Raw genomic sequence first — 26,117 nt, 5'->3', positions numbered from 1 at the left:
CACACTGCCCAAAGCAACTCAGGCCAGCCACGTGCTTTCAGCCAGGGGTGGGTGGCTGCAGGGGAGGCGCTCTGGGATCAAGGAGTTGCATGAGAGAGGTGAGTCAGGTGGAATGTGCCTTCCCACCCGCAAGAGCTGGCAATCTTCACCGGGGAAGCACGTGTGAAGGGCTAGGATGAGCAATGCAGAGGGTTGAGGTTATATGGCAATGTGCCAGCACGTTTTAAATAATAAAAGTGACTGTGCACAGGCATGCATTGGATAACACATTAACTCTTGCTTAATGGAAATTCTGTACTTCCAATATGCTGCTTTTTCTAAGGTTTTCAGCCCATGTCAAGCTTATTTTCCAGTCCAGAAAACCTCCCTAGCTTTCCAGGAACAGATGGCCAAGTCCTCCAGAAATAATGTTATCAACAAATATGCCAATGCTCTCCAGATTTGCAGACATCCCATAGTGAGTTTTCACTGTAGAATGTTGTTTCTGTTTGCAAATCAAATCAAGCAAACAGGCCTTGTTTATAAGGCTAAACACAAGCAGTTTTTTGTTTGTTTGCTGGAGGGGTTTTTTTGGGGGGGGGACGGGGGAGTCTGCAAATTCCTGAAGCTGAGATTGTGTTCAAAAAAGCACAACTTTTTTTTAAAACGTGCATTTTGAAACACTTATTTCCCCACCAAAACACATTCTCATGCCTTAGTTAATGAGAGAAAGTGTATATTTTTTGAAAAATGTTCAAGATATCTGCACTTTTCCCCTTTAAAATGTGTACCTTTTCTTATTTGGACAAGTCACAAACTAGAGTGAAATTGAAAATGGGAGTGAGCCAAGGGTGAACTTCATACTGAATGCTGGATCGTTTTGGCACACTCGAGAATCCCTGGTTCTCTGGTGGCACGTACTCCCGGCAGGTCCAGCTCCAGAACGCACTGCCTGCATTCCAGCTCAGAACTTTGCACAGATGCTTTCTGGGTTCCTAAGGAGCCAGGGCAGCTGCTGGGCTCCATGCCCAGGCTGCAGCCCTTGGCTGGCCTGATCTAAGAAGACTCACTTTCCTGCCACCTAAAGCTATTCCTGATCCTGATCTCCTTCTCTTTGTTAGCCTAATTATAGAAATGCTGATAAGTCAGGATTAAAGAGAAGACAAATGCTGATAACATATGGGGAAAGATACAAGTGCATTAATTACAGGCACAACACATTTGCCTGTAAGGCTCCACTACTATGGCTTTGTTGACAGGGCCATAACTCAACCAGCGGACTCTGCAGGATGGATAGATAATAGGTCCTAAGTATCACGCAATTGCAGCAGGAAAGCTCAGGGGAAGAAGAACATTTAAATGTAGGAAAGAAGCAAGAAGGAAACACAATAGAGGTGTATAAAATGATGCAGAAGGCGGAGAGGAGGACATCTTTCTCTCTCATCAAATTAAGCTGAATAATGGGAGTTTCAGGATAGATAAAAGAAAGTACTTCTTCACACAGTACACAGGTAAATTATGGAGCACGCTACCACAAGAAGTAGTGTTGTCTAACAAAGCAGCCAGTTTAAAAAAGAGAAAAGAGTAATTCACGGAGGGGAAGCCTATCAGTGGCAACATGGAACCTCGGCGGCAAGAATGCCAGTTCCTGGGGAACGTGGGCTGGAGGGTGCTACTGCACCCATGTCCTGTTTGTGGACATTCCATGGACATCTGGCTGGTCACGGTGGAAACCCAGTGCTGAACTGGATGAAGCCCTGGGCCTGATCCAGCATGGCTCCTCTCATGGTCCCATGTCTGCCGTCATAAAGGATAGTCAGGTAAGGCAACCCTCTAGCATGTGTCAGAGCAAGCAACCGACCGACCAACGTGAGTGAATGGGATCCTTGGCGCATGTAAGATGAAAGCTGCGTCTCCACAACAACAAATTTGATCGTGTTGATGGTTTCCTTGCACTTTATTACATATTTGTGGTTTTAGAGGCACGAGTTTAATGCTCTCAGTGTAGTGTATTGTTTTAATAGAAGCTGTTAGCTATCCTTTGTGAGGAAGGGCGAGATATAAATCAGATAGATGGCTGAGCAATAGATTGATCAATTGATCAATCAATAGATAGAATCGAGTCTAACCTTGGGAATGGGAAATCATGGGTATTTATGGCATCCCTAAATCAGAAGTGTTGGTTAAGCACTACAAGCCAATTGAAAAAGTGCTCATGCTCAGGTGAAATCAGGTCAAATCCTTAAGAGTTGGTTCCAGCTGCATGGCCTTTGGAGGAAACATTTGAATTAGCCTGCAGTTTTTGTCCTGAAAAGAACAACAACATACTGAAACAAGGAAGTTTCACATGCTTAAACACCACAGTTTCATCTGTTGCTGGCTCCTTCTACTTTTGCTTGTGAATGTTGTTACTTCCCTTGGGAAAGTTGTTGTGTAATAATGAAAGACCTATTACTTTGGTGGATGTCTGACGATATATATCCAAGGTTTTCAAGCTGTATCCTGGCACATTTCCTTAAGTCGATTAAAACTGATCAAATCCTCTCAAGATAAATGAAAATAAAGAATTGGGGAGAGGCTTTTTATATCTGTGGGACCATCCAGGTGGCTGGATTTTTAAGAATTGAGACAGATTCTGATCCTGACAGTCAAGGACTTCAAGGTGATTTATCCCAATTAAAACCCCACAGAACTAGTTCCCTGGGCAAGCTTCAAATTGTCTCTCCAAAGCCTATTCCCCTGTATTACATTTGCACACAATTTCATGTAAAGGAAATAAAGCAAATCTGGAATGCTTCCCCAGACAAGACAACAGAAGAATTTTGAAGAAAAGCAGCATCATTTTGGTAAGACTTTTGAAAAATCTCAGAGTAGTTCCATATATTCCTGCTTCCATGTTCCAGTCTCATGGCCTATACCAGTAATGGCAAACCTATGGCACGTGTGCCCAAAGGGGCACGCAGAACCCCAGCAGCCATGCACATATTCAGAAAGATTAAGGGCGCCAGACAAAGACATCACTCCTTAGCCAAGACTCACTGAGCTTTTGCATGGCCGGTCAGTGAGCGGCCAGGGATTTGCATGGACTGTGATTTTAGTGGGATGCAAGTGGCGCAGTGGTTTAAACTAATGTGCTGCTGGGCTGGTTGATTGAAAGGTCACCGGTTCGAGTCTGCACAACCCGTTGTGATTTCAGCAGAAGGTAGGAAATACCCTCAGATGCCTTTTTCAGGGCCGGCCAAAAGCTGGTGGTCAGTGGAATGTTGCCCCTTGTGCTGGTGGTCAGCAAATTCAGGTCTTATTGCACTGTTGGCACTTTGCGATAAATAAGTGGATTCTGATTTTCAGTTTGGGCACTCGGTCTCTAAAAGGTTTGCCATCACTGATCTATACCATGGAAGTGAGAAAGAGCATGTCTGCATGAGACACCACCCCTTAAAGAGGCTGCTGGACCACGTGGATCTGTGGTAAGCTTTTCCAGACGCTTGATGGTCTGAAGCTGCAGCAGCTGATGGGCCACTTGTCAGTCTTCAGCTACACAAGTGAGGTGTGTAGCAACAAACAGGTCAGAGCAGGACTCATGGGCCAACTCCAGCCCTCTGGGATTCCTTAGGTGCTGTACTCCCTCCCTCTGACCCCTCTCCCTTCTCCTGACTGCCTACAGTTTGCTACCTTCCCAGCTTTTCCACTGAAGTTCAGATAGGCTGTATTTTTGTGTCACCACTGGGACATGGGGCCCGAGATCTCCAAAATCAGCCTTCAGGTGAAAGACATTGAACATCCCTGAGGTAGGTGTTTTGAAATCCCACAGTAAAAAGGCAACCCCCTATCAACTGTCAACATCCTTCAGGAATCCATCAGGCATCTGCAGTCTGTTTTTGGCCCAATCCAACAGCCACAAATGCTGGCCCTGGAGAAGAATGAGGGCTGAGTGAGCACAACCGCATGTGCCTTCTTAGGGAGGTCTGCAGCAGCCTTCCCTTTTGAGGTCTGGGGCCTGAGGGATAACGTGTGTCATGTTGGGCAGAATGTAACTCAGGTGGCATCCAGACTGCGGCAAGCGATGAAAGAAAAGCTCCTACTATGGTTTTGAGTGGTTGTAGGCGCTCAGACCACTCCTACAATGAAACCACTGACATGGGATAAGTGAGGTTGAAAAACCTGTATACTGTTGTTGTTGTTTTTTTAAAGCAGAGAAGGACTGCTGGGGGTGGAAATCGCTCTCCCTTGCCATCACCAAATCACCCAGTAACCACTCTGGTAACTGACTGCCTCTTTTATCCAGGTTATGAATCTGAAAACATTTGTAAATGGCCACCACCTTTGCATCTGTGTCCCTCCTCTAATGAGGGTATTTATAGGCAGGTCTGTTGTTGTTATTATTTCTCAGGCACCTATAACTGCTGGGTGCAGTGTGAAGATTAGAGGAGAGAGTGAACGAGAGAGAAAGGCCCAGCCTGCAGGTTACAGTCTAATTACAAGAGGACACATTACTGAAGACAAGCAGAAGAATAAGGGAGGCCAGACAGGGATCTGTGACTTAAGAAGTTACTTGCCAAGTACCTAGAGGAAAGAAACAATGAATGTCAGATGGAAGGGAATTTGAATGCCAGGAAGCTGCAAAGGAAAAGAACGTAGGAGGGGAATAGAGATTATAATCTTGGGTTTAAATGGGAGGTTGACAGTACAAGAGGGCAGGATAGAGAAAGGAACACAGAGAAAAGATATAGACAAGTGAGATGGGAGGGTGTGTGTGTATACTGAAATTTCACATAATTATACATAAAGCTCCTCTGGCTTCTCCTGTTTCTTTTCAGTTTGGCTGAACTTTGTACTTGGCTTTTCAACCAACACACAATCCACCACTCAAGCCAACAAACCAACCTGATGTTAATGACATCATTCATTTAAGTAAGTCTAAACGGAGGGGGGCAGTTGTTAGTTGAAAGGGGACAGATCTCTTACAGGCACCATAATGTCACAAATGTCCTTGGAGGCAATCCAGGCTTGTGCTCTGCTCTGCCTGGGAGTTGTTCACAGGATCCAGCCAAAGGGGAGAGTGGCACAAGAGGGGGACCTGGTCCCCACGACTCCTGCTCTACTTAGCCCAGCAACACTGGTGCCTACAAAACATCACTGCAGGTTTACAAAGCAACTTCTTCCAAATAGCAATGGTGGAGGATTTTGGTTGGTCTGCCTCCTGGACTGTACACGCCTTATACAGTGTGAGACTCTTGGTCCATCCATCCCAGTAGCATTGACACTGCAGAGGCCCCCCTGGGATTCAGGCAGGGCTCTTTGCTAGCCCTACCTGGAGATGCTGGGAAGTGAACCTGGGACCTTCCACATGAAAACCACATGCTGTTCTACTTAGTGATGGATGGCCCTTTTCATAATATGAGACTAATATTCAGAGCAGAGTAGAGCTACCCTTCAGACTGCACAGTGCTCCAAATTTTCAATGAACGTTGCAAAGATTGCATACAAAAATGAATACACTAATAGAAGTTGCATGGAAAACACCTATACGAGGGAATGAGGTATATAAAAATGGGGATATGCGGGAAATGATATGCAAAACTACAGAGGTACCTTGGCTCACAAACACCTTGGTTCATGACCAAATCGGGTTGCGAACAAAAATTTCATGAAAATTTTGACTTGGGTCACGAACTCCGCATGGGGTGGTCACCAAGATTGCAGCCATCTCCTCACCCGCCCCCAAGTGGGGAGATGGCCACGATCGCAGTCACGTTTGTGCAGGGAAGACGCGCGTGATTGCGGCTGTGCTATGCTGCACTCGTCTTTCCTGCAGGAGCGCACCCATGATCACACATGTCTTTCCTGCACAAATGCAACTGCGATCATGGCCATCTCTCCACTCGGGAAGGTGGGGAGATGGCCGCGATCATGCTGGTTGTGGTGGGGGGTGGGGAAGATGGCCGAGATTGCACCCTTCTTTTCTGCAGGAGCGTGCCTGTGCCAGGATTTCACTGCGAAGCACCACCCCAGCATAAATGTAATGAACAGAGTGTTGAATCTGATGAACAATAATGTAGTCTTTCATTTCTGGATGGTTCTGCAGCACAGGAAAAAACAAGTGACTATAGGCAGATTTTTCACCAAAATTGACCCTGCAGCAACAGAACAGCAACAGACTGATTTGTCCATCCCTACAAAACCTGCAAGAGAACTTTTAGGAGCTAACGGAGGGAGGAGGACATTGCTGATCAGTTCTTCATATGGCAACCCATGGCCCATCTGAAAATCATTTTCTCAGCGCTAGGTAAAGTAGCTTGCTTTCCTTTAATAAGCACTCCTGAAATTCCGCATCTCAGACTAAAGTCACTGCTTTGTAATAAAGGGTTGTTGCAGTAAATACAGTTATGATGTGCATGATATAATTATTGAAGGTTGTGGTGCCTATGCGAAACGTGACGGATTAGAGGTAATCAGCTCAGCTCTGGAGGGCCCTCGGGCAAGATTTCTTCAGTGGGAACCTGCCCAAGTGAGTCTCCCTTCTTATCACCACCGTCTCTGGCTGCTCCTGCTCCGCTCCCACCCACAAGGCCAGAGGCAGGTGAACAAGCAGGTTGCTGGGGGAAAAGGAACAGCAACGCTTGTCCACGGGCCCCTGTGAGGGTGCAGGGACTTGGCAGGTGCCAAACCATCTCTACTCTTGATGCTGCCCTGGAATCAAATTAGAATGCTTGTATGAATCTGTGCAACAAGAAATACCTGGGAGGGGAAGAGGAAGAGGAGACACTTACTTGTTCCGAAAGGCATCCATGGCCTCTAGCACTTCATCAAGCTCTGAGTCCAACTGTTCTTTCTCGACATCGATAGACCGGGCCTCGCGGCTCAGTTTGTTCATGTACTGGTCATAGAGGAGTTTGATGTCTAAGTCAGAAAGGGAGTGGTCTTGTTCTTTCAGAAAGTTCCACCTGGTATGCAGGACTTGGTTGTGTTGTTCCAGACTCTGGACCTGTTTGTGGTAAACATGCAGAGAGAGTTTGATGAGACCACAGCAGTCACCAGACCTCATGGAGCTGTCTGTGGGCAAGATGCCTTCATGGAGCCCCTCCATCAGTGAATCTACCTTCTCACCACCATCTTTCCCAGCTACTATGACTGCCCATCCTCTTCCTTGTCATTTGCTGAAGGGCAGGCAGAGCAGCAGTGCTATTTGCCCCTCCTCTTTCTCACCACCATGTTGGTCTGAGCCAAAATGGGAGGCCCACAAGCAAGTAGATTGCAGTGGTGCAGAGCAGAAGCCCCATTCTCTGCCATGGGGCTCCTGTCAGTGGCTTTCTGCTGGTGCAGCCATTCCTCTGGTTGATGCTGGCTGTGAGACCTGCCCATCCACTGCTTGCTGTGCTGGAATTATATCTGCCAAGTTGTTGCCCCACCTCTGAGTAAGGCAGTAGCTGCAGCACCCAGCAATGGGGCGCCTAAGTTTTGCTACATGGCATGAACTATTCCCCCAAATGTTATCAGTGCTAAACATCCAACTCCCTGGATGGTTGGGGTGGGGAAATGGTTTGTCTGTTTGCAAATAATCAAATGCCTCACCTATGGCATGGTTATTTCATTGGAGGGTGTTGTGTTGTACATTACCTGTACAGCACGTGCCAAGTTGCATGGACAGCTCTTAGCAAACCACATGGAGTTCATTTGGAGGTGAACACATCAAGGTTCTCCAGCACAATTGTACATTCCTCTCAGGTAAATATGCCTAGGGTGGCAGACTTACAGTGCAATCCTAGTCATGTTTACTTGCAAGTGATCCCGCTGTGTGCACTGGGGCTTGCTTAGGTTTGGGCCAATCAGTCTCTTTCTGGGTCATGCTGCTTTCAAATATGTTTACTCATAACTAAATTCCATCCTGAGTTTGCCCCATTATATCCAAGGTAAAGAGGAACCTGTCCCCAAAAACCACATACTAAGTCACATTGAAATATGTAGTTCTAACAGCACAATCTTATGCACACCTATTCAGACATAAGTCCCCTTAAATTCAATGGGATTCCAATAGGAATAGGATGGCGGCCTAAAGGCACAGTGTCCCAATTATACATTTCTAATAATGATTCTGATACATGTTTTGGCCCAAGGCATGTGTTGGAACATTTGGAAAACAGATGACTGTGTTCTGCACTACACAATTACCTAGGAAGTATGGAATTGGAATTTGCCCTCTGCCCTCTGCTCGCTCGCTCTCTCTCTCTCTCTCTCTCTCTCTCTCTCAATCTCTCTCTCTGTGCTTCCGATGCCTAGAATGGCCCTGCTGAACATCATGGTGATATTTTCTCCCTCTCTTTCTTCAAGCCTCTCCTCAGAAGCCACCTTCTCCATGAAGTCCAGGTCACAGTCCCTTTGTCCTCTCCCCCTATCGAGACGAAATTCTTTATGAGTTACTAAATTGAATCCACTCCCTTCTCTTCTTTACCCTCAGCACCATCTCTGAGCTGAATTTAAGATGGTGAGTTCCACAGGGCAGAGGCCATTTATTTGCTTGTTTGTTAGATTTATATCCCACCCTTTTCTTTTTAAAGAACTCAAAGGGGTTTACATCATTCCCCTCCTGTGGCTTTTGCTCATATCCTCACAAGAACAACCCTGTGAGGTAGGCTGGGTGGAGTGTCTGCGACTGGCCCAGAGTCACCCCGTTGTTTCCACGGTCAAGCAGGGCCTAGCACCCCGATCGCCTGGGCCCCAGACACCTGAGGAGGAGCAGGAGGTGTCCGGGCCTAATTAAAACCTTCTGACCCTTCCGTCTGGGCCTAGCAAATGTCTGTCGAGTATTTGCATAGTAGCAGTGAAGAGAATGTAGGCGAGGAGAAAGGGCAGTTTATGAGAAAGCTGGTAAGCAGTTAGGCTCCCTGAAGGAAGGGACTCTTAGAGTGTGTCTTGACCAAGGACCCTCCGAAACCTGGGGCCAGCACTGGCTGTGCATTTCAAGACTGCTGCATAAAATAGTGATCATAGCAAATATCCTCACAGTGGTTACCATGGGAAGTGCATTTTTGCGGAATCAAACAGCGCACCCCTTCCTAAGGAGAACAGAGTTTTCTTTCCTCGACATATTTTCACAGAAACCTTGCTGAGATCAATGGAAATGTATTCCCGTACAAATGCCCCGAATTTGGCAGCAGCACGCAGAACAGATGCTGTGAACGGGAACTTGATATGCACAGGATCTTGCTTTGCTAAGAAAACAACTACTGAGCTACCATTCCTGCCCATCGAGAACTGATTGGTTTGATTAAAATAGTTAGGTTTGATTTTTTAAAAAAAACTTTACAAGCTTTGAATAAACAGGCAACTGTTCTGAAGCCTTTTAAGTCAGATCCAGTGACTTAATACACACCTTATGGAATTCCCCACTGAAAGATTCTGTGGAAGCTAAAATGGAGCAAAGGAGGGCGCACAAAGTTGTGCAGAAGGGGACCCCTCCCCAGAGTGTGGAACCTGTTCCCTGCTGAGCTCTGCGTTGCTCCAGGGCAACCTGTTAGCATCCACACAGCAGAAGTGGCCCATGGCCGGAGCCCCAGATAGGCAGGACTAGAATCAAAAGCGATTTTGGAGAGTTACAGATGCTGTTGTATGTGATGACAATGACACTTACAACAACCACGTTTGCATTCAGTGTGGTGAATTCAGAGCCAGTGTGGTGTAGTGGTTAAGAGCATGCAAATGGGACTCAGACGATCTGGGTTCCAGTCCCCGCTCGGCCATGGAGCCAACTGGGTGGCTTTGGGTCAGTCGCAGACACTCAGCCCAACCTACCTCACAGGGTTGTTGTTGTGGGGATAAGATGGAGGAGGAGATGTAAGCTGCCTTGAGCCCTTTGTAGGAAAAAGGCAGGATATAAATTGAAAAATAAACAAATAAATAAATAAATTCACTACTTGTGCAAGTCTCCCTCCACCAGCTTTGTGGGTGGGGGACAGACTGAGGCAGAATAAATAACAAAAATTAACCCAGAGTGGGGTCAGTGAGGGAGTGTGAAATGAAAAGAGTCTAATGGTCCTGGCAAGGATGCCTGGTGGTCTGTCTTAAGCCTAGCAAGCTGCAGAACCATGCCCCTCCCCATCAAAACGTTTGTATCATTCATGATTTCTACAGCACAATCTGCATACAGAACCTATCTAGTTACCATCATATGATCAGACAGGTACTTAAGAAGAGCCCCGCTGGGTCTAGAAGGTCCCTCTAGTCCAGCCTTCCGTTCATGTAGTGGCCAGCCAGTTGCCCATAGCAAACCCATCAGCAGGACCCTCCCGCCCATGCTTTCCAGCCACAGGTGTGCACACAGAGGCAGCATGGAGCCTCCAGGAATAGTAGGCATTGCTAGCCTTCTCCTCCATGAATCTATTCAACCCTCTTTGAAAGCCATGCAAATTGGTAGCCACCACTGTATCTTGGGGAGGTGAATTCCATAGTTTAACTATGCTCTGTGTGCAAGAAGTATTTCCTATTCTTTGTCCTGAATCTCCCACCAAACAGCTTCACTGGATATCCCGTTTGGTTCTAGGAATATCAGAGAAGGGGAATGTCTCCCTTTTCACTTTCTCTTGTGGTTTCAGGGACAAAGCGGCTGCACTGCTCACACAGTGGTTGTGTGCATGGGGGTGCCTGATGAGCGCTGGGTGAATGCTGGGCATGCCCACTGGGAACCCAGATGCACAGCCTGACCAAGCAGGCAGGAGTCCATCTGTTGGATTCCAAGCCCCAGTACGGATCCCTTCACTTCCCTACTTTTGACGTCACGAGGATCTGACCCATCCCTCCCATGTCCACCACCAATATCCAAATATAAAGGTGGATTCAAACTGATTGGTTATTGAATTTCCAGGAATGAAAGTCGGACTCTCCCAACATTAATATTTTCTTCTATTTTCGCTGTATTCTTGCTTGTATCAGACGGATGTATTGTCTCTCCCTTAATATATCTGCTTTTATACTCAATATTTTACAAAGCACTTGTAAAAACAACCCTCCAACCAAACAAACCTTTGCAGCATCCCCCCCCCCACCAAGATTTTAAAAACATTAATTAACTGCATTGCTTCCTCCTTTCATGGTACACACAGGGCACCTTTTCCCATGTGAATCTTGTGACTGGAAGCTGCCCAAAGCCTCCAACATGGTGACTTCAAGAGATGTGGTGAGAATCTTGCCCAAGAATATGATACCAGAAGTGTCTGTGCAAGCGTCTCCACTAATATCTTTTGCAAGTGCAAGGCATGCTTTCCTCAACAAGTTCTGGACTTGTGCCAAGGAAACAACCCATCTCTCTTTTTTACCCATCTCATTACAGGACTGCAAAGAATGTAAAAGGACCAGAAAGGAAAGATATCAAAGGTCTGTTTCAGCAGTCGTTTGCGAGCAAGAGTCAGTTGCCTGCCGTCTCTGAGCACACAGGGATGCGTGCATCAGCCCACCCTGCAAGCCGCTGGAATGTGCGGCAATCGTGGTGGGATAGAAAGTCCTGCCCCAGTGTGTGAGGGGACTGCAGTCACCTCACAGTGAGCTTACAGAGGACAACAACACTACCAAGGGAGGTCCTACTCCATTTTGAGGGGAGCTATAACAAGGGATAAGCCACTGCTCTTGGAGGTACAGAATCGTGGCTGGTTCAACCCAGAGTGTATGCAGAAGCTCTTGAACACCCCCTGAGGCTCAGCCTCTCAAGCAAAAGAGCCAAGCAGGGGAATAAGTACCAGTGTTCGAGTCACACTTGCAAGTCTTCCACAGGATTCTCACAAAAGGCTCTCCAGAGCAAATGACATCATTGCTGAGCAAATGATACCATTGGTCTCCAGTGCATCACGGCTAAGATAGCAGACACATTGTGAATTGGTACATGTGTGTGCAAATGATAGGGGAAGGGCAGGAATGCGTGCCGTGATTCCATCCACCACCTCTTCAAGCCCCTGGTCCTCTGGCAATGAGTGTCCTTGTCCTCTGGTGGGGAGCACACCTGCCCCACCCCTGACAGACTCTTTTTGCATGGCAATCTGGAGTGGGAAAGAAGCAGGCATTTCTGCTGCTGTTTCTTTCTCTGAACTGAATTGCATGTGAAGAAAAATCAGACACTTTCTCCCTTGGATGTGTTCAAAGGCTTGCAAGAGAGGAGGACTCACTTAAGTTCAGGTTTGGATCAAGATAATAAACCTCAAGAAAAACTCTACCCTTCTCCAAATGGCCTGGCTTGGTAGGGAAAAGGGGATTTTTCTCCCTTGCATAATACGAATTAAGAAATAGCAGGGGTTTCTCTCTCACATGCTTGTCTTAAGCTCCCTGCATGTGAAGTACAACTCACCTTTCTTGCTAGCTCTCTGCTCTTGCTGGAGGGCTTGGGAGATGGACTTTCCCTCGCTTGTGTGGCAGTTTGGAGAAATTATAAAACAGACGGAGAGTCATTTGCTGCTCTGTGCCTTTCCCACACCACAGCACAAAGGAGAGAAATCCCACCTTGCCCAGGAAGCCTCTACATATATGTGGTGGAGGAAATGGTAGAGGGAATACATCTCACATTAGCGGACCCATCTAAAGGTCTTCTGCCCCGATTTAGCACTTGCAGCCAGCCACAAAACAACCTGATGCAGGTTACTGATGGTATGAGAAGAGCAGAACAGAGGCTGAACGTGGCAGACGTCAGTGGATTCTCACTATAAACTGAAACAAGTGGAAACTGGCCTGCCGTGACAGAACCGGAAGCTGTGGGCCATTGGCATGTGGGGCTATAGGCAGGCTTTTGCCTGTGTCTGGCTAAATCAAAATCCATCTACCAAGTCTCCCCGAAGGTAAAATGACTGGGGGCACAGTCCTACTTTGCCAAACCGCCTCTAGTTTTCTCAAGTTTCTTTGCTCTCCAAGGAGAAAGCAAGGCCAAAGATACTAGGTTGCAGATGTATAAATAATATCAAGCAATTCAAAGGCATTCAGAGGCATTGTATAAACCTCTGAAAGCAGATCACTGGCTATCTTCCCATTAATTTCACAGATTATATTTCAGGTTTACAGAGCCACTGAGTAACAAAAGCAATTGGCAGTGCCTATAAACTTCAGAGCAAACCTCCTATGTGAGGTGGTTCTTTTTGTTTGTTTTAAATTCTCCACATTCCTCAAATATAGTCCATTCTCACTCAGTTACTGGCTATAGCTCAAGCAGCTTTGATAACAAGCCTTCTAACCTATGTTTAGAGCATTATCTTTCTAAAGAGCATCTGCTGCTCTTTATCCAAAAATTGCACTTGATCAAGGATTCACCCCCTCTTTTGGCAACCTCTTCCTAAGCTTAATTACTGTCATCAGCTGTTGATTCCAGTGCTTGTTAGGAACAAAGTATGAACTCTTAAGGAGAGATTTCTGAGAGTCTCCTTCTTCTTAATCTTATTATATTGCATCTAGAGGCCACAGGCAAAATTATTACCTTATTGAGCAAGGCCTTGGACAAGAATGGCAAGGAAACAAGTACAGAACCACAACCAGTTAAAGAGATAGACACACATTTGGAGAGAGTGACAAAATTGCCAAGAGCAACACATGACCAAAGAGAAAGAAACGGGAGTCTTCCAACACTGTGATTTTAAGTGTTAATCCATACTGGTTTCACTGCAAATGTTGGAGCTGTGTGTGCGAGTGAATCCAAGACATTTATTAACATTATATACCATCTACTTTTGGGTATCCTTTTCCTTTTGTCTAAATTCCGTCAAGGCCATGCCTAACAATGTAGAGCAATAACACGACAGAGTCATAAAATACCAGGCCATTAAAAACAGTAAAACAATAGCATTATTTAAAAGGTCCAATGGAAGAGATGTTTCTTTGCACCCCTTCTGAAAGCCAAGGGACAGGGGGTCCATTGTAAGAATGTTGATAATAAATGCAGAAGGAGCACATTTCAATTTTGGAAGCAACACAGGAGAAAGGCCTTTCCCATGTGCTCAGCAGACAGGCCTCTGAGGATAATGGGGCCCTCAGGATAGCCTTTCTTGAAGGTTTTAATACTCAGATAGCCAGGTTGTGAGTCAAGGAGGGCTTTAAAGATTAACACCAACACCTTGACGGAGCCTAGAACATGACTGACAACAAGGACAGCTCTTCCAGGACAGGTGTCCTGACACTAAGCACCTGCGAACCGTGTAGCTGCCACGCTGTGCACCAGCGGAAGGTTCTGGACCCTTCATGGGCAGCCTGCATCAGAGGCACCACAGCCATCTATGGCTGTGCTCCTGCCACTGGCTGACCCATCAGGCATAACACTGTGAGTTCTCCCGAGTTCCTGGGTGCTTTGATGACTGAGCAGTGATATGCCCTTATTTAGAGACTGTGACATTCTAATCCTTGCCCAAACTTGATACAACGCTGATCAACTACACATTTGGCTTACGATGTGGGTGTAACAGCCATAACATATGCCAAACCCTGGCATTAAAAACTCTCCCTAAATGCTCCTCTGAATACACAAAGCTGCCTTATATGGAACTGAGTACTAGGCTATCTAGCTCAGTGTATTTTCTGGGTGGAAGTGCATCTCCAAGGCTTCCTATGAAGAGCCACAGAAGTTGTTATCTGTGGTCTGAATGATTGGAATTAGATGCTCCTCCGGCTGTTTTAGGTTACAGTTCTGGCCCGTATAATTCCAGAAAACCGGAGTGCTGGCTGGGGCTGGTCCCAGTGCCCTCCAGTCTAAAACATCTGGAGAACATGAGTTTGTGCAGCCGTAAATGCGAGATACCGTGGATTGAACTAGAGATTGCTTGGCTGTCATGGATGACACCCACACAGACCATGTGCCCGACCACGACCTCTCACTGGCATCCAAGCCTGGCAAAATTTCACCAACCATTTCCATCCTACAGAAATGCAGTACTGCTTGAAAGGCCCTCTTGCCTGGGGAAGATAGGAGCCCAAGTCACAGGTTTCTGAGGCCCTGCAGATGTGGCCCATCAGTCCCAGACCACATAGCCAATGATCAGGAATGATGGGAATTTGAGTCCAATAGCCTCTGCAGCACTGCAGGCTCCCCACTACAGGTGTAAGGCTTCGGAAGAGGTTTTCTGTCGTGCCGCACTGGGAGCAGCTTCCCAACATGTGTGGGCTAAGGTTAAATGACCCTTCTGCTTGGCACTTAACACTGAGCAAGGTCACTTCAGCCAAGGCGCCACAACCAATTTTGGCAAAGGAGCAACTCATGCTTGGCCCTGGATCATAAAGCAGTTTGCATCTGTGATTATTATAATAAATGGCTTCTATGGCAGTTTTAAAAAATGTGCAACTGTTTTACAGTTCTTATGTCATTCTCTCCCGGTACAGCTGCATGAAAAGTTTGGTAGTAGGAATCCTCATCTTACCCATGGAGGGCTGTGGCTGAAAACAACAGACTTGCTGGAAATATTCCTACTTTCACGTCATTCCCCCCACCTTCCCTGCCACCCACCTTGGTACTGAAATTGCTCTGGACATACCCAGCCAAGCTCATGTGGAAACAGGCTGTGCAAACTGGCTGATCTCAGACAGAGCTGGAAAGTCCAGCTCATAACAAAGGAACACAGGAACTGCTGCTGCAGTCATGGAAATAGCAACCATTCAGGCCAGAGACTGGTAGCTCCTTTCTCTGAGGGAGGGCATGCACACCAAAAGTTATGATGTAAGTGGCTGGGATCCAGACCTCAGCTCTCCAGAAGAGATGGCTGGGGGTGTATGCGGCTCTCCTGCCAGCAGTCCTAGGGGCTGTGCTGCTTTCCCGATCACCCAGAATCATTTATTAGGAAAGAGGCATGAGCTGGTCTCCCTGTGTCCAGTTTGCCTGCTTCCCACAAGCCGTAGCCATGAAGCAGAGATGGCAAACAGAACCTCCGAGTGCAATCACTTCACGCTGCAGGCAACCAGCTTCTGTAATCTGGTACCCTCCAGATGCGATTGCCTACTTGGTTGTAAACAATGGGAGCTGCCGCATTTTTACACTGATCTGTTGTTCTTGTTTTAAACCCTGATCACATTTCTGTATGTAACCCAATTGCTAACACTCCCAGCACTTCACAGCTGCAGGGACCAGGTTGGAGAAAACTGTCATGCATTTTTCTGATGGCTACTGTATGAACAGAGAGAGACTGAGGACTGGTGACCACAGTTTTTGCAGACATGTAGCAAAAACTGCTAGGCCTACACCCATTAATGTTCCACATGGCTTTGCCTGCCAGTGGACATTGGTACATCTTCCACAAAACTACTGCAAGAGGCAAAGGATTCTGGGAGGGTTGAAGGCTGGGCATTCTTTGCCTGCAGTGTGGTGGCCAGGCCTCCTTCCACTCAGTGAACTGAGAGAGCAGCCAGAAGTACATGGACACTCTCCCTTGTGGCTTTCTGTTCCAGGGAAAGACATGTAGGAGTGGGCAAGGAACATTGCCCTGCGTTATTGTTCATCCGATAGAGGAATCTCTGATCGGTTTCTGTGGAACCAGAGGGGTCCTTGACAAAGTTGATACACCATTGGATCAAGCCATTGCAGTTCCCAGCTTACCTCTTCTTCAGCCAAGAACTGAATGTAAAATGTTTATGCTGACATTCTTACGGCTGGCATTTCCAAAGACTGGATCAAAGTTGCCCTTGTGCCCAATATTCCACATTTGAATGCTCTGGGCAGAGAATGTACCTCATTGTTCAGCACTTGCCTGGCAGAAACAGTGGTTGTAGTAATCACCTACCTAAGGAATAAACTGTGTCTCTCAGTACTGAATCACAGTGATACTAACGTGTGTGTCATTTTCTGTTTGTTTATTTTTTTAAAAACAGGATTGGCATTTGTTGCCTACGTTAGACACTTTGGTGAAGCAACCCTTCAGGAGATTACCATCTGTTTACAGAACATGCAGGCTTTGCAGCAACCTGCCTTGGGTAGTCAAACCATTTTACTTTGAAAACAAACTACTGCCTTCCCCGTGAAGTTTTAGTACACAAGACAATTCCTCATTTGTTGGGAGCTGAGAGGGAAGTTAGTGTGGCATGCCACTGCAGTGACATTTCGTCTTCAAACCACTGAAGGCAGTTGCTTCAGTCAAATATAGGGCTATTTATTCCAACATTTTAGTCTCCTTCTCTGCTTAAAGTGCTAAATAAAGCAGGAACTTATAGCAGGCTATGAATGCCTAAAGCTTATTCTGCAGAAAGCAATGGAGGGTCAGTAGTAAAAATACTCTCAGCTCATTTCCAGCCTCCATTTAAGGTCCCAGTTTGTGCCTTTAAGTCCCTTGGACAGCCTAGAACATGATAGTATGAAAGATTGCTCTGGGGTGGGCAATGTGCAGCCCTCTGGATCTTTTGGCCTAGAGCCCCCTTCGGCCTGAGTCAGCATAGACAATGGTGAAGGATTGTGTGAATTGTAGGCCAGAATGCTGGAGGGCCACAAAATGCCCATCACTGTCCAACATGGACTTGTTAATTACCAATGATCTTCCCTTGAGGCCCTTCTCAAGGTGCTGCCCACGTCTGAAAACAGGCAAATAAAGCATAACAGAGGCAGCCTTCTCCGTGGTAGCACCCAAATTGTGGAACTCCCTCCCCAGTCAGTTTTGCTTGACACTTTTCTTACTATCTTTTGGTATCAGGCCAAGGTGGTGCTGTTCTTTCGGGCTTCTAATGGCACTGATTTGCCTTTTCAGATAACTACTCAGCTGTTCAACTGGATGGTTGTGTTAATGGCGCATGGGTTGTATTGCCTTCTTTGGCTCAACTTCTGCTTCTGGTTGCTGTGATTGATCATGCTGCTGATGGTTTATCAAAGGCGGCCGGGCAGGACCCACTCAGTGGATCCTCCCCTTTAATGGATCTAGCTTTCCAGCTGCTCTTGCTCATCCACCTGTTCATTATAGTCATCCCTTGCCTGTTGGACAGGCGAGTGAGAAACATGTGGACAAGCAGCTTGGAGGAGGGCTCCTGCTGAAGCGTGGCCTCCTGGCAGAGCCCCAACCATGCTTACGCTGGATGACGGAACTGGCTCTACTAGGACTCAGGCTAGTTGGATCCCTCCTCTAAAATAAGATATGATGGGCAGAATTTTAAGTCCAGCAATTATTTTATCAGCTATAGGCCCAAACAAGGCCAAGCTTTGGCCAAGCTTTAGCCAAGCGTGGGAAAGAGGCCTAGTGTGTGAGGGAAAGACTTCATTCTTCCTATGGAATCACTGAATCAATAAATATCCTACTGGCTGATCACTTGTTTAACCATCCTATGGGGCTGGGGGCATAAGACTTAGAAGAGAAATATCCACCCTCTCAACAAAATATTTATTTATTATTTATTTAAAACATTTCTATGCTGCCCCCATCGCAACAAAGCCTCGGGGCGGCTCACAAAATCCCCACACATCGCCAGGGGAAGCCACGGCAGCTAAACAGGTGCAGTAAATTGCAAATAAATTTAACACTCAGATGCACCCTGAAAGTTTGTAGTTATTGAACTAGTTTAGCTCTTGTGGCTTCTCCCAATGAATTGCAGTGATTGTGTTTTGAGGCTTAAAGTCAAAAGACAGTTACTCATTGGAAAACCTTAGAAATTTATTCCCCTCTTCTTTAAGAAGACAGAATTTCCTCTCCAGTTAGCATGCCCCTTGCTTTGCAGGCATAATCTGGAATGTGGCTGCATCCATGAAATGCTCATTAGATAATGCCTTTAATATTGAAAGCTGAGTGACAGCACTTCTCCCCATGTCTGCAATTTTCTAACCTTTTCTTTGTAAAGTTTGTTTTCCCTTTCATTCTCTTCAGTATCATCTCAGTGTATATTTTTTGACATGTAGCGCTTAGCTTTTAAAACATGGCAAACACCCGCAAGGCTCTGCCAGACCGCTTTCACAACTTTTCTCTTCTTTTCTTTGAAACCATGCACTTTTAGTCTCCTGTGCTGGAGGGTACATCAATTCTTATTTCTTTAAAGGAAAAAAACACACCCTGATGATTGGCTACCATCTCTCCCCCATAAACAGAGGAAGGCTGTTCACACAACACCCCGAGGACAGGATATTTCACAAGTGTCATGTGTTCAGCACTTGTAAGGGTAAAGCACTAGAAATAAGATCCAGGTTGTTAGCAAAGCACTGTACTGAAAGCCTGTGGCCTGCACCAGGCCTGGCCTTGGACACTTTGATTCCTGAACCAGAACCAGAACCAGAACCCGAACCAGAAGATCATATGATCAATTTGTCTCATCTGCCAGGCCCTGAATCTGCCATCTGGCATGTTCTCATGAGCGAGCAGGCCGTAGCCTGTCTTTGGTCCACACTGAGAGGTTTATCTTACCTTCCCAATCAAAGCAGCAAACTGGTTATTGAGTGTCTTTATCTCCTCTTTCTCCTTGTTCCTGATCTCCTGGAAGGAGGGGTCAATGTCCAGATGCAGTGGAGCTAAGAGCCGTTTGTTGACGGAAACCTTTGGGTAAGCACGGTGGCCATATCCAGTGAAGCTTGAAGAGCTGAAGGTTTTCCTGCTGGTGTCACCCATGGTGGGGCTGCGACAGGCCCCACGGCGCAAGGAAGGGGAGCATGAGCGCTCTCTCCTCGTGGTGCAAGAGGCGCCTGGGGATGTCGGCGAGCGGCTGCTGCGGAGGCTGCCGAAGTCCCTGGAGTGGCTTGTCATGGTGGCTCTGTGGAGATCCGAGCAAGCGCGAACTGCCACTGCGACTCTCGAGGTGCACGTTGGGGAGCGACGAAGTGATTCCTGCCTGTGCTGAGCCCGGTTTAGCTAATGAATTACAAACACCTGTTCTGCTATGCTCATAAAGCGAGGAGGGTGTGACTGTTGATGTAATCCAGATCAACCTGTTGGCTTTCTCTCTCGCTCCCTCCCTTCCTCCTCTTTTTTGTAGTTTTGTTTGTGAGGTGAGCGCACAGGCACTTGCGAGAAGACGAGGAACAACAAAACAAGGGAACACAGCCCAAACCTAAAATTACTCACTCGCATCCAGCGGCAGGCACCCTGGAGGAGGAGGGAGAAGGCGTCCTTAGCCTTAAATGGTTAGAGCCAGGTCTGAAAGGAAGCAGCTCCTCCACATCACACCGGAGAAGGAAACCCTAAGTAGCATATTTAAGGCCACTGAGGCCCTGTTTCTCCAGTAATGACCAGAAATGGGGTGCATCCAAATAACTGCAAACTATGCGGCAATTAAAAAGCAATTCTGCATTTCCTGTTCAGTCAGTTTGGGCACCAAGTGACATGAGAAACAGCTGTTTGTTTTGGCTGATAGTTCATCCGAGTGGTTATGAGTTCCCGATGAAAGCAGTGGAGTGGACAAAGTGGCATCTTTCAGGCATGCTAAGGGACAAAGTGATGATTCTAATTCATTTTAAGGCATGGATAATCAACTCGCGGTTCAATAGGCTTGAGTAATTGAAGCCTATCCAGTAAGGACTGACACAGTCCACACCTCCCAAGCCAACATGATCATCGGAAGCCAGGCATTCCTCAAAGTTTGCACTTCTGCAAATGCTGCAAAACGTTTTTTCGGCTTTTTTTTTTTTAATCAAGTTGCACTTAAAATGAGTATTTGGCAATCATGTAAATTTGAAAATGGTTATGTTGAGAGAAAATCACTCTGAAGGAAAACAGTTCAAAAATATATATTTTCTCAAACTCTGAAACTCTGATTTTTGTGGCTTTTATTTATTCACTGGCACAAATGAATGTAGCAGTGTGACAGAATTGCCTTATGAATGGGCATGTGTAGGAGGCACAGAGAAGAAAGGGAATGATCTGCTCATTCCTACCTGTAGTGCAGGAATGAAGGCTTCGTGTCATTCCTGAGCAGGGCTAGGGGGAACTAGCCTGGAGCACCAGTCTGTCTTTCCCGTGCTGCTGATCCCTGTGCTCAGTAAAGTAGACAAAACTGCATCAAATCTTGTTGCAAGCCACCCAGACAACCCCATGGGATATGGGGCACCATACCAATGTGATCAAATCAATCTACTCCTGTGCATCCCCCAAAGCAGCCTCCCCTAACCTGGTGGCCCTCAGAGGCATTCGGGCCCCAACTCCCAGAATTCCCATCCAGCAGGGTCATTGACAGGGAGTTCTGGGTGTTGCAGACCAAATGTGCCTGGAGCCCATAAGGGTGGGGAGGGCTGCCCCAAAGGATACATTTGCTGTAAACTGTCCTGAGACTTTTAAGCTTGGGACAGTATAGAACCCTTTTAAGTAAATAAATAAAAATAAATGAGACTTTGGTTTTGGCTTCTGGCATGTTTTCCCAAACATTTGGCCGCCACAGTTTTACAGAATAAACATAAGGAAGCAAGGGGTGTTTTGGGGTTTGGGGAAATATTTTGGCTGAAAAATGTACCATTTTACTCTTAAGCATATGAGTTTGGTTTCTACAGTCTTGTGCACATGTGCACACAGTAACCTCCTATGGAAATCAATGGGTCTTGGGCCTTACTCTGACTGAACGGCGACCTTAATCCAAGGGCAGTACCCAATGCTGCCACAGTGCAAGTGCTAATGATATTGCACTGGCATAGACCGATGCTAGCACAACGCTGTTAGCACTTGCCGAGCAGAGGGAAAGAGCGGTCCCATCCAGTTTGCCATCCAGTTTTGGTAGTGCAGTTGTGGTGTTGGATCACCACCTTTTCTCTTTTCCTAGTAAATGCTGGTGAAGTAATTCTGGGATGTGCTAGCACAATGTCATCAGCATCAGGGCTGTGATAGCACTGGGTGCTGTCCTGAGATTTGTAAAAGTGGGGGAGGTAAATACTGAGCATCACAGGAAAAAAAGTGCTTGAAGGTTATCAAAGGGGCTGATCGTGCATAAATGGAAGGGTAGATGGAATCATAAGTGTGTGTTGCAACTGTAAATGAATCTCCTCTCTATCTGGCTTTTTGTAGTAAAATAATACATAATTGTCTGTTTACATTCACCGCACTGCTGTAGTATTTAGGGGAGAATATCTGCCAAGCCTTAGGAGATGGCTAACAAACGTTTAAAAGGAAAACAGCTATTAAGTGTATTGTTGAGACAGAGTGAGAGCCAATCCCCCAGATGTTGTGTGGCATGTGTTAAAAAGACCCCTTGAAAACCCCTAGCTGCTGTTTGTAGGTTTCCAAAAAACCAGCACTGATCTATGTGCCATACTAATTATTGTTCTATTCTCTGACAACAACACTGGGGATCATGTTTTCTGGCTTGCCAGTTTGAACTTGCTCAGGAATCAGAGAGAGGAATGGCCTTTCTTTCAAAAAGAAAAGCCTGGTCCAAAGCCATCTTGATCTGATTAGAATTAATAAACCATCAGTGTAAAGATCTGAATTGTCTGACTTGAATGAATGAATGAATAAATGAATGAGTGCCTCTCAGATGTGTTGTGGTTATGCGTTCTCTGAACAATGTTGATCTGTGGCTTGGCACCCACAAAAACACAGTGGAATTTAGGGAAGGATGTCTGGAGGCTTCCTGCTTCGTGATCATGGCTTTTCAAATTGATACTTCCAAGGATCTCCTAGTGAACAAGACTGAATCATTAGGACTTTGTGGGCCAAAGAGGGCAAAGGGTAACTTCACGGCTGCTTTCTAGTTCACATTCTGGTTTGTGGAAAATGGAAAATGAAGGGTTGATTGCGCTCCAACAGAGGTTTACCGTGCCATTTTGATAAGGATTTAGAAGGCCAAGATCAGGATGAAACTGTAGACAAGCTGAACATAGAAAAGTGTGGCTTATCATTACGAGAACTCGGCAGAAATGAGTGCTTTATATCTCTGGCTCATTCAAAAATTACTGAATCATATCCCTGGCCCTTTGCAACAGGAATTTACCTGCCCCAAAGGCATCTCCTTACAAATCCTGAAGTGAGGAAGGCAACAGCTGTATCCTATGTTTGCTCCTTCTTTCAGTCAGCTCCTCTTTGGCTGGAACTGTGCCCTCTGAGCCAACATCTCCCTTTCTTGCTGCCTCAGTTGTCACCCTCCAAAGTCTTCTTGGTCAGTTTTTCCTTTGGCCTCCTCAAGCTTTTCTGGGGCAAAAAGGATTCTTCTGTATGGAATCAAGATGGACTGCATGCTTACACTTTTTCTACCTCCTTTGAGAAATCCTCTCAGTTCTGTCTTTGTTTTCTTTTACAACCTGTTATCTCCTCTGCTCACCATTCTCCTCCTTCCAGCTTCATGAACTTCATACACGCACTTTTTCTTTGACTCTTCCTCTCCGAATAGGAATATTTAAATACTTTCCATGCCCTTCATTTTTCTTAGCCTGTGCAAATGCTTTTTTCTTCTTCTTTTCATTCCATTCTTGACCGTAATGATCAGGGAGCACAATCAGATAAATTCCCTTCAGTATATAATATTTAGACAGAAATGAACTCAGGCCTTTCATTCTTGCAGGCTGACTAAGACAGTGGCCATTCTTTGTTTATCGACTCCTTTCAGTAGAGATGATGGAGAAATCCACATTGGATTCAAATGAGCCCAGCCTTCTAAGAACCCACGCAGTACATTTCACAGTGGATTGGCTTCATCTGACTCACAGAGATATGGTGTTGGGGGCTGGTTGTTCACTTGGAGGGGGAAGCCTATTAGCATTAATTCACACTCATGTGCATAGGTGGATTTGCTCAACCTCTCAGCTGTGCAATAGCACTAATGTGCACTTGCACTAAAGCACTAATAAGAATTGGTGCAAGTAGGGTGAAAGATGATTTAGAAAAATAATTCCTTCAATGAGCAGCTGACAGAACAAAAGACACCTGACAATCTGTGAAACGCAGACAGAATGGATTTAACAAAACCTGTTCTTCCCTAGAACCACACAATCTAAGTTTCATAGTTACTGCAGCAGGTTTAATCTTTTAATCATACTGCACTTTCCCAGGCCATATTAAACCCTCCAACATTTCAGTTTAAAATCACACTTTTAACATGCCCGTTCTCACCCAAGTCTCACTGTCTTTCAGGACTATTAGTGGCTGTTGAATGATCTACACTGAATTAATTTGCTGTGCAACACCCAACATACATTAATTTAAAGGCAATAGGCACATTTTGTTCAGGTTGAATACAAAGAGACAGCTGCCCTGTGATACGTTCTCAGCTGCTTGAAATGAACCTCACTAAGTGCAGCAGGTAAAAGGAAGACCAGCTAGGCTCTGTTTTGCTTTGGTGCTCCTATATGCACATCTGTGGGCATATGTACCCTGGAGGCAAGGCAAGAGACATCCACCCATTGCTTTCTATGAACTGGGTAGAGGACAGCAACCTCTGCAACTCACAGCAGCACAAATGTCGAAAGGAATCTTCCAAGGACAAAAAACTGAAACAGAGATCAACTCTCTATGGCGATTTCCTAGGCAGTTTGCAGAAAATCAGGAGCAAAGGTCAGATAGAGTTCATTGTAAGAAAACAGCAGGATATCAATATAATAAATAAATAATATAGATCCAGCCTACCATGAAGCCTCTTTAAAAAAGAAGAAGCTTGATCTTTTGCTCAAGTTTCTGCACACCTACACATGCTTTTCTACAAACGTGCCTCGCCTTGCATTGATTTCCTCTTCCATTTCTCCCTTCCTTTCTTTGGAACACTTAGGAGTCACAAAACAGGAAGATATTGACTCACACCATGGAGTGAACCTAACCTGTACCATACCTAAGCAAAATGCTTTTGTGGGAGGAGAAAGGGCTGCAGCAGGTGACAGAGACATGGCATTTCCTGCTGCTGCTGCTGCTTTTGTTGGCTTCCTTGGGCCCTGATGGCATGGGAATGATACCGGCTTCAAAGGGTGTATTCCCATATTTCCTGTTTACACTTCCACCCTTCTCTACCTATGCGAAATATTTGATGCAATTTGGAAAGGAATTCATCTTCTAGTCCTAATTGACTATACTTGGAAGAAGCAGGAAAGAGTCAGCAGCCAGGAATGACTTGGAGCCACTGTGCATGGAAATCCAGCTCTTCTGTCTAAAGCACTCAGTGAACCTGAATGTTCTGGCTGACTGTAAACTGTGTCTCCGGCCTGTCATGCAGAACCATAGGCCTGTTTGCAGAATCTGGCCCTCAGAAGGGCCCTCCAACTGCCACCTCTGAGGCCAAATAGAGGCCCCCAACCCCTGTCCCCTTCCCCTTAACTATCCCCCATGTCATGGTTCCCTAGCCTTTGTGCAGTCTTACCCCTATTCTGTTAGGATAAAATGTTTCCCCTATGGCTTAGGTAGTGGCAGGAAGGCCTTAACGCTAACATAGGCTGGCATTTTCTGAGGGTTAGGGCCTGGTCTTTCTTGCCTTTGGCCACTCCTGCCCACTGGGACGAGGCCCTTGCCTGAAATGGAATTTAGAGCTGGTTTTGAAAGGGCCAACATCCCAATGCCACACACTGATACAGGATATGTTCAGACCACTGCTCAACCATAGTGCAGTGAGCAGGAAAGCTTATAGACAGAACAGACCACATTGCCACCCAAATGACAGACTTGGAAAGGCAAGTGCATTCAAGGCAACAGCATCCAAAGGCATCCAAAGGCAACAGCATCCAAGGATAGTATGATGTGCTTCCTTGCCTGTTCCTTTCAAAGGTGCCAGCAGCAAAGTTCAGGGGTCTCCTGGTTTGCAACCTCCCTCATTGACTACTCACCCCAATCAGAGCTTTCTGGTCACACTGTCCCACTTGGGTACGCCAGGAACTGGCATCTAGAATCATGCTCCCCCTGAACCTGGAGGAAATCTATATGCTAGTAAGCTCTGATAGCTTCATCTTCCATGAATTTGGCTAATCCAAATTGGTGGCCATCAGTCCATCTCATGGTAGTGAAGATTGCTGTCAAGATTCACCCCATTCAAATTTCTCAAGAGAGTTTGGTGTTCTTAATTCCCCCTTCCCCTCAACACACACACACACACACACACACACACACAAGTACCTTCATCCTATCAGAATTTGCAAAAATCAAACTCTTCAAGTAACCCTAGATACAACTTAGGTATAATTCCAGAAACCACCAGATTTCTCCACAGTGTGTGAATATTTCTCTCTGTGTTAACTGTGAAGTGAAAGTTCACATAAAAGTAAAATTCAGTAATCTAAAATGCCAAAAATTTCAAAGCTCACTTTTTCACTCATTCATCCATTACGTTCCTACACTACCCAA

The 26,117-nt window shown here is 46.0% G+C and overlaps 1 protein-coding gene across 1 annotated transcript in view; it reads right to left on the bottom strand.

The window, feature by feature from the left end:
- Positions 1-19,490, bottom strand: part of KRT80 (keratin 80) — a 38,901-nt gene extending 19,411 nt beyond the window's left edge. Inside the window, exons 1-2 of the mRNA XM_044443113.1 lie at positions 19,290-19,490; positions 6,750-6,964 (exon numbers count right to left, since the gene is read on the bottom strand). Coding sequence (XP_044299048.1) covers positions 6,750-6,964; positions 19,290-19,490 — 416 coding nt within the window. The remainder of the gene's footprint in view (positions 1-6,749; positions 6,965-19,289) is intronic.
- Positions 19,491-26,117: the final 6,627 nt, after the last annotated feature.

This window comes from Varanus komodoensis, unplaced genomic scaffold, assembly GCF_004798865.1.
Source record: "Varanus komodoensis strain SLA01 unplaced genomic scaffold, ASM479886v1 scaffold41, whole genome shotgun sequence".
NCBI classification, from domain to species: domain Eukaryota; kingdom Metazoa; phylum Chordata; class Lepidosauria; order Squamata; family Varanidae; genus Varanus; species Varanus komodoensis.
This window is presented reverse-complemented; position numbering and strand designations above follow the sequence as displayed.